Source organism: Notolabrus celidotus, chromosome 7, assembly GCF_009762535.1.
Source record: "Notolabrus celidotus isolate fNotCel1 chromosome 7, fNotCel1.pri, whole genome shotgun sequence".
Lineage (NCBI taxonomy): Eukaryota > Metazoa > Chordata > Actinopteri > Labriformes > Labridae > Notolabrus > Notolabrus celidotus.
The window spans coordinates 1,027,574-1,039,913 of NC_048278.1; the positions used below are offsets into that span (position 1 = coordinate 1,027,574).

The 12,340-nt window shown below is 42.2% G+C and overlaps 1 protein-coding gene across 2 annotated transcripts in view; it reads left to right on the forward strand.

Annotated features, from left to right (window-relative positions):
- Window positions 1–1,385: 1,385 nt before the first annotated feature.
- The window catches only part of mxi1 (max interactor 1, dimerization protein), a 35,587-nt gene continuing 24,632 nt past the window's right edge, over window positions 1,386–12,340 (forward strand). Inside the window, exons 1-3 of one of the 2 annotated variants that reach the window (XM_034687781.1) lie at window positions 1,386–1,756; window positions 4,403–4,505; window positions 10,630–10,659. In XM_034687781.1, the coding sequence (XP_034543672.1) occupies window positions 1,528–1,756; window positions 4,403–4,505; window positions 10,630–10,659 (362 nt within the window). In that variant the 5' untranslated portion in view covers window positions 1,386–1,527. Of the gene's footprint in view, window positions 1,757–3,686; window positions 4,178–4,402; window positions 4,506–10,629; window positions 10,660–12,340 lie in introns of those variants that run through there. The other variant, XM_034687782.1, reaches the window with a different exon arrangement.

Below are 12,340 nucleotides of genomic sequence, written 5' to 3' on the forward strand. Positions count from 1 at the left end.
ATGAAACATGAAATATAAACTAAGTTACTACAAGCAGAGAGAAGTTTACAATGTTGATCTGGAATAAAACACGTGTGTGAGCTACAGACCTCCACATGCTTTCTCAGGTTAGATGCTGATGTTTTATCAGCTGTGATGAAGATTGGAGATTTACAACAATACAAATGCTCAAACGTGGGTTTAAAATATGGCCGTAGGGCTCAGGTAGAGAATCATCATCCTTCTTAGCCACAACAATCATCACCACGACTAAATGAACGTTTGATCAATATTTGATCAACACTCAACCGAGGTACGGCTACACCACTGAGACAAACCAACACAAGTACACGAACAGTTTACGGTCTTTGGGATCTGATTTTGTTGTAGCATATTCTTGAACAAAAAGACAGAGTCTGGCTTAATGGTCTCATTTAATCATAGATCGCACAGCTTTTAAACACTGCACAATGTACCTCATACAATCTTGGCTACATATTGGTCTCCATGAACACCAGGTCAATATTTGGCAACATCCTTTTCCAGAGAAGAAAACTCATCAGTTGAATTCAAAGCTAAAGTAGTAAGTAACTAGAGCACTGATAGAAATGTAGTGGAGTCAAGAGTATGATATTTGTCTTTCAGATGTAATGGAGTAAAAGTAATAAGTCCCCCAAACAATAATACTCAAGTAAAGTACAGATACTCACAAGTTCCTCACAGCAGCTTTCAGTATAATTTTTTCCCCTGAACACTCTTTCTAATTTTTCCGGTGTGATGTCGTCCTCTTACTCTGAAAACCTCTTTTATTGTCCTTTTAATGCTTTTATCTACTTATCCATTTTTATTTATTTATTTTTATATATTTATTTTATTTATTTTTCCTTGAAAAACCTCTCAACAACGATTTACTGGTCTATTGTCCCACCACTTCATTCTGTTTAATTGACGTGTATTCCTTTGAGCGTTGCATTTTGTTTTGTATTGTTAAAGTTCCTCCTCCCTGTCGTTCGAAATCTTTGCCATGTCATTTGAACCATGCTTTGTTTGTCAAAGCACTTTGTAAACATGTTTTTTAAAGGTGCTATATAAATAAAAGTTGTTATTATTATTATTATTATTATTATTATTATTATTATTATTATTATTAACTGTGTTACTGTCCATCACAGCCTTTAGACTAAGTCTGATAAATACTATCACAATAATATAGCCTACTTGGAAACTGTGGCATGATTCTGATGAAAGAATGACAGTTCATTGATTTTGTGTTAAAAAGTCACAGTAACGCGTGAAAGTGAGAGGTGCGCCGGTGCGCACTAGGACCGCGCGCCTCCTCAGACGGAGGAGGGCCGGGCTCCAGTTTTCCCATGCACAACCATCTACTGACATTGGCCACTGCTCCACATTAAACACCCCGCATTCATAAAAAAGAAAAAAGGAAAGAGGAACCATCTGACAAGAGCAGCATCCACTGGTAGCTGCCTCACTGTTTTCTGCGCTCAGCTCGCCACCAGAACAGAAAGACGCACAGAACTAAGAGGAGAAATGGCCCAAAGTGAGACACAGAGAGGAAGTTTGAAGAGCGAGGAGTTCTTCTTTGATTCCGAGGCGTCTCTCTTGGATCAGCAAGATTTCGAGATGTCTGGTTGTCCTTTCAATGACGTCTTCAACTCCAAAGACTCCCACATGGAGCAGATCAACACTTTTCTGAAAAACGTGCAAGTTTTGCTGGAGGCTGCTCGGTTTCTCGAGAGCGCCGAGAGGAAGGACGGAAGTGAGTTTATTTGTGCTGCGTTTGGTCCTTTTTTTATTTGCGTCTGAATTTCAGGGAAACAAGACTTCATTGTCAACAGACTCAGACAACAAAGAGCTGAGTTCATTTAACTAAGCAACACTGGCAGCCCTAAGCAAAGCCTATGCCTGCACCAGCCTAAAATGAGTGATAAAACCAATGCAATCATAGGGGAGTTTATACATCTGTGCTGCAGGCTGTATTTTTGGATGGTTTTAACCTGCATTATCTGCATGATGGGAACTGTGCATCGCTCTGCGTCTGCACAACTAAACTCTGTATTTCCCCTCGTAGCACTAATAAAGAAATATGACATAATCACTGGGTGTGTGGGTGTGCAGGTTGGCTGCTTCCAATGCGATATGATAAATCTGGCCACATTGCAGCGCCCTCCAACTCAGTTTAGGATGATGTCATTGTGCCCCCGCAAACACGATGGAGAAAACCTGGAAGTTTATGGATAAAACACTGAAATCTGAATGCAGAATGTGACTTTTATCATAGGCTGCACATTAACACCTGGTATGACTGTTCATTTCATTTGTTGAGTCGATGTTTTTGCAGCTATGTGCGATTTGGAGACTCGATAGCCTACCGCGTTGCAGCTCGCACTATCTCTCCCTTTGCAAACAAACCATGGCCTTGTATTATTTAACGAGGCAGGCCTATTATATGTAATAAATGTACTGTCAAAAGCGAGGATTTAAAGACCAGTTAGTGATTTCCGTTTCCTTATAACATGTCATTACTCAAGGAAATAAGCAGTTTTTGCTCTGCACTAGCACTTTGAGCTGGAGGGTGTTTAATGGCTGATGTGCGCAGCAGAAACTCCTTTGAGACATGTCACTTATTATAACGTAACGTGGGAATTCTGCAGCAGTTCATCGCAGCGGCACAGATTCTCTCTCGGTTGTTTGCTTCCTGCTATTTGTGGGCGTGCCGCACTGACTTCCACATGGCGCAAAGCTCCTCTGCGGTTGGTCAGGCCCGAGCTCAACCCTTGACGCCTGTCAAAACCAGCCACCAATCAGAGGCCTGATCCGTGCTGACGTCATGTGTTGCTGGGCCTGGCTTTGGCCGGCAAATACACACCCACGTTCCTGGTGCATTATGGGACTTGTAGGATTTTTTGTGGAGTGGGAAGCCAGAAACATTTCAGGAGTAAATGACTCATGAGAAGTATTTGTGATGTGTCAGTGAAACATCTATGAAACACTTTAAACTGCACAATAATAATTCTTCAATTAATTTAGACTGTCTGTATATTGTTTTGCAGTTTTTGGTAGATGCATATTATTCATTAAGGGCTATTAATAGACACATGATCTGGCATTTTTTGAATATGATGCTGTGACATAGGCCTGCTTCACCTCGCATATACATGGTGGCCCTGAAGTGCAAAACACTACGTTAAATCAGAAAACACAATGGCAAATCAGAAAACACTGCAGCCAATCAAAAAACACAACAGCAAATCAGAAAACACTACGCCAAAACAGCAAACACTATGACATTAACCAAACCGGAAGAAGTAGGGTCATGTCCCCACGAGGGTACCTACTTCTTCTGGTTTGGTTAATGCTGTAGTGTTTTCTGAATTGTGTTGTGTTTTCTGATTTGCCGTTGTGTGCCGTAGTGTTTTCTGATTTGCACTTCAGGGCCACTGTACATACAGGTTTTCCTTGCCATTACTATTAATATTAGATTTAAAAAGATTGTTATTTATTTATTTATTAAAAATGAATATATTATATCAGGATATTTTTAATTGACCTGACCTCATATTTTAGTCAGAGTAGATTAATTTAATTTAGTTAATATAGTACTTTATTTTGCCAATATGCATTACTCTTCAAAATTCATAGCGCTTCGAAAGACTCCATTTCCCAGAATGCCCCGCACTGAGCCCGGCCTCTCTGGTTGGTGCCCGCCTCTCAGCTGTGCAGCTAGGTAAACAAACAGGAGAGGAGCAGAAACGAGCAGCAGCAGGCACTTTGCTGGCTCTTGGGCTTCCTCGGGGGAATTTTATATTCTTTATATCCATTTTTGTAACTATTTAATACCGTGTTTCCTAAAACTTTACTACTTTAATACGCTGGTTTTTACATTTTCTAAGGATTGGCTGTAGGCTGCCAGCTTGGAAACAGGATTTTCCCCCTCCTCTCTTCTTTCGAGAAAAGCTGCAAATGACTCAACGAAGAAACTAAAGTAGATAGGAACACGGCAGTGTGTTTAAAGAGTGTAATCTAGAGCAGTGTTATCTGATGTTCAGTCTTCCTCGTATTTAAAGCGGTGCTGCTAACGCTAACGGCTGCCAGCCTCAGGGAAGAATGACGGCCGTTCAGATTATCAATATCCAACGTTTACTGGAGGCTGCGGAGTATCTAGAGAGGAGAGAGAGAGGTAATTCATGCTCTGTGAAGGTCTTGTGAAGCTGTGTGTTAATATGCAGTGATGATATGTCCTCTGTTGCAGTTAACGCTCGTTCTTCTTCTTCTTCTTCTACGGTGATCAAATTTGAGCCGTCGACGGTTATTAACATGACGTCACACCTGCACGGCGTGTCAATGTTAAAACGTGTTTTTAAAGTTCTCTAAATGCTGGCCTCATATCTCTCTCTCTCCACAGAGTGTGAACACGGATATGCGTCGACGTTTCCGTCAAGCCAGGACACAAACTACCAGAGGCAAAGAAAATTCCGAAATAAGAAGTTCAGCAGTAACCACAACAGGTAAGAATTCCCTCTGCTACGCTTTACTTCCTGTTTACTAACACTGTGTTTGTTTGCTTCTGCTGCTGCTGAATTGACATTGCTACTACACACAGAGGTGATGAGTGTTGCAGACAGCATGTGATTGTAGACTCACTTAAGATATAAGATATACTTTATTTGATCGTCCATTGAGGGAATTTTTTTTTGTTACAGCAGCTTACAACACGGGGCAGGGGAATACAACAATGTACTAACATAGTTAAAAATATAATAACAATTATAATAGTAATGATAAAATTGAACAAAATAAAATATGTCAAACATTACAGATACATACACACTGTGTACACTTCTATCTGATGAATAGATAGTGATGTAAGATATTGCACAGATAATGGCACCAGGTTAGTCAAAAAGCATACACAGTATGAAAAGCAGTGTGATTCAGATAGAAGATTGACAGAATGGTTTGTCAGTGTGAATCACAAACAATGACCCAGGAAGACAGAGACATATTGCCTAGTCACACAGTAACTGCCATGTAGTGAAAAATGCACTTCCAACGTTTTGTGTGATTACAGCTGCTGGCATCATTATCATGCAGATCTTTCATCCTTCATAACAAGTTAAAGGAGAGGCGCCTCCAACTTGTGGCAATGCATGCATAGAGAGGTCCACGTATGACCGTCCACAGTGTTGTTCAGCCAGCTTGGAGGAGGGGGAGGGGGAGGGGGAGGGGGAGGCACCAAAGGCTCTGTTAGCTTTTCATCAGCTGATTGTCAAACGGACTGCAGTGGATGAGGTTAGGGAGCGTGGCAAAAGTGGCGGCCTCAAAACGAAAACAAGTCATTTTGATTATTTAATTCCTTCTAAACTCTTAGTAATGCACACTTCACAGTATGCTGCATTCAAACTAAACCATTGTAGGACATTTGTGCTTTAGTTGTGCTGATTTCATCCCCATGTTGATGTATTATTCACTGTGGGAGAGAGCGGTATTTTAGCCCCGTGCCCTAAGAGGGAAAGAGCAGCTATTTATGGCCAGTGTTGTTTGCAGACATCCAAAGGTGAATAGTAAAGGCTTAATGATGTGCAAAGTGAAACATTTTGTTGCAGCGTAAAGCATAAATGCTCCTCTTGTGTTTTTCTCCCCTTGTCTGATCAACACAGCACCCACTGCCATAAAGACTGCTCTGCTCGTCAAGCACAGGGCTTTATCTGATAACAGGAACTTGAATATAGTACAGCAAGAGAAGCTAACCCCCTTTATATTGTGTTTTCTCAGCACTAGGCTGCTTACATTAATCTGTCCATTGACTGTCATACATCAAACGAAAGCCTCACTCTCTCTCTCTCTCTCTCTCTCTCTCTCTCTCTCTCTCTCTCTCTCTCTCTCTCTCTCTCTCTCTCTCTCTCTCCTCCACACTCACTGAATCTCTCTGAGGCTTTTTAATATTAATGTAAGAGCAGGCCACAAACAGGAACTGCGCATTACTCATCATGAGCGTTGAACGCTGCCTATTTCTGCATGGCAACAGTCACAGTCAGATACAGGTCTGAGGCTGTATTCAAAGAGTTTTCGAAGATCTGTTTCTTTCAGACAAATGTCTTCTTGGTCACGTGTGACTGTACTGAGGAAGAAAGACAGAAAACGACACCCAGGATAGTGATGTTTATTCTGTGAAGTAACACCATTTAGCATTTGACACCATTTCTCAACTTCACAACATGATGAAGTTTATTTCATTCCCACTGGATGTGCACACCTTGAAAAACAACCAATGAGCATTATCTCTTGTACTGTCAGGGTCACTGATGGAGAACACAGCTGTGTCTTTTATTTAACAGTTATATTTATGACACTGCCAACATAAGTGAGAAATCTTCTTAAGCAGTTTTCACCAACTTGCAATGTCCTTGGCAGATTAGCATTTGCACAGAAGCAAAGGCTTGACAGTTTAGTTATAAAGGGTATGAAAAAAAAACACTCAACCCCCATCATTGTTCCCGTTATAAAAAGGGATGTACTGAACAGCTTTTTTGGCCCCCGATCCAGATCCGATTTTTAATATTGAATATTTGCCAATACCAAGTCCTAATCTGATTCTTGTTAGTCTAGATAATAGTTGCACTAGAGTTGAGAGAGTTGAGCTGCACACAGTTTTTCCCTTTAACAAAAATAAGTCATTATAAATAACTAAAATATGTCCCATTTTTATTACATTTATCTTAATCCAGCTAGCATTGTTGTAAAACTCTTAATCTGTTTTACAAGCTCTGCTGTATGAGAGCCACCAAACAGGTGTGCATGCATTACAGCACGCTTAAATCCGAGGCCGCTCTGAATGCAACTCTCACGAGACCGTGCGTGATTCACAATGTTAGCATCCGGCTGTGAGACGTAAATATCGGGAGTGACAGCGAGATCGAAACATGCCCGGTTGCATGCCGCTAGCTACGGAGCGACATGCCGGTGAAGAGGATGGCAGCTAGCCATAAGGTTGCTAATGCTAATGTAAGAGACTGTCCTGTGTTTGGTTTGTGTTTTCCCCTTTTTGAACCGTATGTCCCTGCAGAGTTACCGTAGGGCGCGTAGAGCTTTTTTCTGTGCTGTCTGGCGGTGCTCATGTGAGTTCTATAATGAAGTTTAAATCACGGCGGGAGTTCTATGTCAATGTCCCATTTATTTTTTCCTCATTATGTATACACAGTGAAGGGAACTCAGAACCTTCGTTTACACTCGCGCAAATTGTGTTCAGTGCAAGCGGCAACCTCCGGTCTAAAAATATGAGTCCAATGCAGAAGTGCTAAAAACTGCAGTTCATCAAGGATGCAACTTTGAAGATATTGAGATTATGAGTCTTCCAATGAGAGGCACAGCTGACTTGATTGGCAGGTGGGAACACTGTAACTGTTGGCTAGGAAGCTCAAAGCCCGCCTCTTTATGTCACAGTCGCTCAACAGCAGCAATGTGGCTGCCGCCGTCGTTTGGTCCCAAAACAGCGCTTCAGAAACAGATGGGTCACGTCACGGATACCACGTCCATATTTTATACAGTCTACTGTTCAGTGACAGTGGACGTAAATGATCAGGTGAGATGATCGGCTCAAATGCCGATCACCAATTAATGAAAAAACGTCTGGATCGGCTCTGATCTGATAGTTGAGATCGGGATGGGGACATCCCTTATTTTAATACATGCATTCGTAGTGACTACACAAGTAAGGAGGAGGCTACAATCGACTACAGAGGTCAACATGAGCTCATGTGCCATAAACACCACAGTCACTTTAAAAGTCTTCTGTGAGAACTTTGTAAACACATGCTGACTTTAGTTTGTTAATTCTGATGGAATAGTGAGTAAACAAACTGTGACACAGTTTGCAGCCTGGCAGAAGCATGCTCCAACTGTTGCTAACTTCTCAGTGGCTTGTTGAGGCTTAAAGTGATGAGCTTATCTGACTCCGTCCTCTCTGCTGTACGGTTTATAGCAGGCTAGCTTTATCTCCTTGACCCACTCTGTCTGCGCAGACACACACGCATACACATTTGCACTTACACGAGGGACTCTGCTGAGTTTGAGGTCAGACTGAGAGTTAGTGTGTTTCTCGATTGTAGGAGGCCTTGACCTTGGAAGAGCGTAGGCCCGTGTCACTTCCTTTGAGTAAGAGACGTGTTCTAGTGTCTTAGACAGAGTTATTCAGGTTTATTTTGTGATATCTTTCCTGTCTCTGCTTGTATTCTATCAGACTATACAGATGGATATTTTTGCATACCATCATCTGTATCTCCAGTGACACCCTGTCATTTCAAGATAAAGCAGTCATTCAACAGTCAACAAATACACTTTTATCTTTCCAAGAGTTATAATCAGAGTGAAACCTGACTTTATTACACACTGTACTGAGTGTGACTGTGGTGACACGCTTCAAGTTTAGAGAAGATTACAGATCTGGAAGAAGGTTTCCACGCATCATGGAGAGTGCACACCGACTGAGAGATGATGACGTGTGTTGTGAGTACAAATGATATGCGTCACCATCAAAGTATTGTTCTTCTGTTATCAAAATGTCGCTCTGACTCACAAACAAGTACAGAAACCAGTGCAACCAGCGGCTTTAGAAAGCAATGAGGTGCAGTCTGCTTTGAAACCAACGCAGTGGGTATTCATTCATATACAAAGAATCACAGTAAGCTCTTTGTAAGAAGATGTTTCTGAGGGTAGAAGGGATCTTGGCTGATGCTCAAGACAGCCATGCATGACTCTGACAGGTTTGCAGAATATATAAGTTGAAACCTGTCAGGAGCCCGGGTGTGAGCACTTAGGCACTTGCAGGTTTTCAGGAAATGGCCAGCTTCCTCATGAGCCCGTGTTTGCTGTGATAGCAGCCACTCAACCTGTCATGGACCCTGTCATGTTAAATCAAATACGCTGCCACAGTTGGCTTAACATCCAGTCTTGCATACACGGCTACATGACCTGTAATGTATTCAGATTGACTAATAGAGACATATGGTGTTTTTATTGATGTGAATTATTTATATCCAAAATATAATGTCCTCTGAGGCGGGGACGGTCCCCCGTTCCTCCCCCTTCCTCCCTCCTTTCTTAACTGCTGTTTTCTCCATATTTCCTGTTTCCTCCTCGGACAGCAGCTTTGTCAGCTGAGCTCAAAAAATATATGTGAAAAGTAGAGTTGCAAAATTCTGGGAATTTTCAAAGTTGGCAATTTTCCATGGGAATTACAGGAATTTATGGGAATAAACCAGGAGTTTACTAAATTGAAGGTTGGCTCTTAATAGGGAACTTAAATATAGTTGGGGAAAATATATTTTAGCCTAATCCTGATTAAAACAACCAGATTTCATGCAAGTACAGTTGAATATCTATGCAGAGCCATCCTCAACAAGGCTGGACTGTGACACTGAAGAGGAAGAGTCGGAGTTGGATGCTGAGGAAGTGAACATGGAGGATGTTGGTGAGACCCAGGAAGAGCCCATTGCATGAAAGGGTTTAGCAAATATGCAGAGGCTAGGCTTGAGAAGCTTGAGGGAAGATGCTTTTTTATGTTCAAATTGACTTTGTTGGAGGGAGAGCTGCTCTTTACATTTAACATTTTAAATGGGACTTTGTTGGGATTGCATTTTTGTTCATTTTTGAATGGGTTGGGTCAGGGGGATGAGTAATATTGTTCTTCAATGAAAGAATTGATTGATCAAAAAAATATTTAACACTTGACTAAGTTCTACTTACAAATAAATCTGTTTTAATTGTATTATTTTGGATGGATGTCTGCTTACAACAAAACAAATATTTATGCTTGGATATGATACCTTTCCATTAAATTACCCTCAAATCACAGTTAATTCCCATTAATTGCCATAATTCCCATGGCAAGTTTCCAATCTTGGAATATTTCCAAAATTCCCTATCTTAACTTCCCATGGAAATTTAACATAAATGTTCCACCCCTTTGCAACACTACAGCTGAGCTCAGAAAATATATATGAAAAGCATATTGCAGTGTTGCGAACCCCTCACAAAGCGTGCATGACTTATAAGTGGTTGAGTCCATCATCTCCAAACGTGTGCACCTTGAGGCGAGGTGGAGCGAGCGTGTGTGGACGGTTACTTCGCCATTTTAGCAGCATCAGGAGGAGAGCTTGTTGCATCCCTTTAGTATGTTGCCACACAAAGAGACTCTTAGGAACCAGCTGATTCACTTTGCATTATTAACAGAGCACTGAACTCTGGGGGAGTGCGTGTATGTGAGTGTGTGTGCATGCTTACACTTGCCTGGCAGCTCATGCACATACACTCACACACACTCACACACCCAGAGTAGTGCAGTGCATTATTGAGCTGCATAATGCCACGGTGAAGTCCTGGTTGTCACGTTGAGGTTTATTGGTGCAAAGGCTCCGGTGCACCGAGGTGGTCACGTTGGGTGTAATTTATAAATTTGTAAATCAAATTTGACAAGGTAATTCCCTGTGTCTCTCTCGGCCCCTGATTGTCTAGCTCATATCGTTAATATCATAAACTTTATTTCCTCTTCATCATGCCTGTGATTCGCTCGTCAAACACGCAAAAGTCTACATTTGTTCTTCAATTGACAACTCCTGTTTTCTGTCTCTGCAGGTCCACACACAATGAGCTGGAGAAAAATAGGTGAGTTTACTGTTTTCCTGTGAATAAACACCTCACACAGCACAGCCTGCAGACACATGCTCACCCTGCCCTGACATGTGAACAGGTTCACCTCGTCCTACTTTCACCCCCCCCCCCCCCCCCACAGTGGTCCTGCTCTTTCATCAAGCAGGCACTTCCTCTTCAACAGGTCCTTAAAACAAAAAGCAGGAGGTGACCCAGTTGTGTTCAGCAAAGGACAGTCACTCTTCCCTTTTCATCTCCCTGTTTCCCCACTTCTCATGTGCTCGCACTTATTTCACCATTTCAGGCTTATGCAACAGTTTGATTGCCTGGTTAAAGGCTGCGGGCTGCGGGCAAGGCTGCATGCAGGCAGAGCTGAGTCAAAAGTTCAGTGTTTGTTTTCATGTTTTTTGATGTAGACGTGGAAACAAATTCAGCCCTGTATGTCCTGTCATCTGCTATCAAGTCCAAACACAGTTCTATGCTGAGCTCTATCTCTATTTTCAAGATCGTATCTATTGTGGAAGAATGGCGAGGTATTCAGGGAGACCTTAGCTTGTGATGATTTACCGCACGCCGTCTGAAAGGAGCCAACCCTGGTTTCTTAGAAGCCCTTATCAGATTGAGTTCACCACCCACATCGGTTGCTTGCTTGTGTTTATACTCTGTGACTTTGCAGCCTTGAAGAGTCATGTTGTAAAGGAGTTTCTTTGACACCATAAATAAGAGCGGCTAGACCCACAGGATTTATGGTAAGAGAAAAAAAAGGAGGCTGCCTTCCATTTCATTATCTCCGAGGGTGTGGGCACAGTGAAAGGATGTGGGAGGCTGGATCCATTCAGCGTAATTACATATCACCTCGGCCTGTTTTTCTCACCATTCTCCCTGGCAGCCACTTCTAAAAGGATGGGAACATTGGAAGGAGAGGCGTCCAGTGAGTTAAATTTAGACACGAGTTGATGTGTCATCCTGGTGCTCATATGTGATGCCACACGAGGCCAGTCGGCCGGCGGACTGGCCTCGGCAGATTGCGGCTCCCATGCAGGGTTACATTTTCCCAGTGTCCCACCCACACGATTACATCCAAAAAAATGCTGAGATGTTTGTTCATACAACAGTGTGAAGGCTGTTTTTATCACTCCTACCACATTCTTGCAGCCAGCCACTTTGTAGTACGGCTTGTTCCTGTGGCCATTTAAGGGCCGCAGTTATCCCTCCAATCAGAGCAGACTGTTAAACATGGAGGTGGCACAACAGAAGGGATCAGTGCTGGCTTTTTTCAGCACTGATTTGTAGTTAATGTGGTATGAGCCGTTAGAAAGATAACTTTGTTACAGGAAATGAAACTTCATAAACAAAAAAGTGAGAACAAAGATGATTTACGCTCTTATCTTTGAAATCAACAGATCGAAACTTGCATCCTCTGCCTCCTCCCTTTCCTGGCTCCACCTTGCTGCTCCATGCAGACTCGCAAAGAGAACAGGATCTACCCATAAGTGGCTGGGAACAGGCCGTCCTGTACCAGATACAGATAACCCCCCCCCCTTTTTATTCCCTACTCTTGTCCTTCATTTTCAGCTGGACACAGTGAGTTCGTTGTTGCTTATCCATCAACCTGGGCTAGTTATATTTGAATTTCCATTAGCAAAGAAAGAGAGTAAAATTGAAATGGTAATCCATCTTTTTAGAGGCACACTTA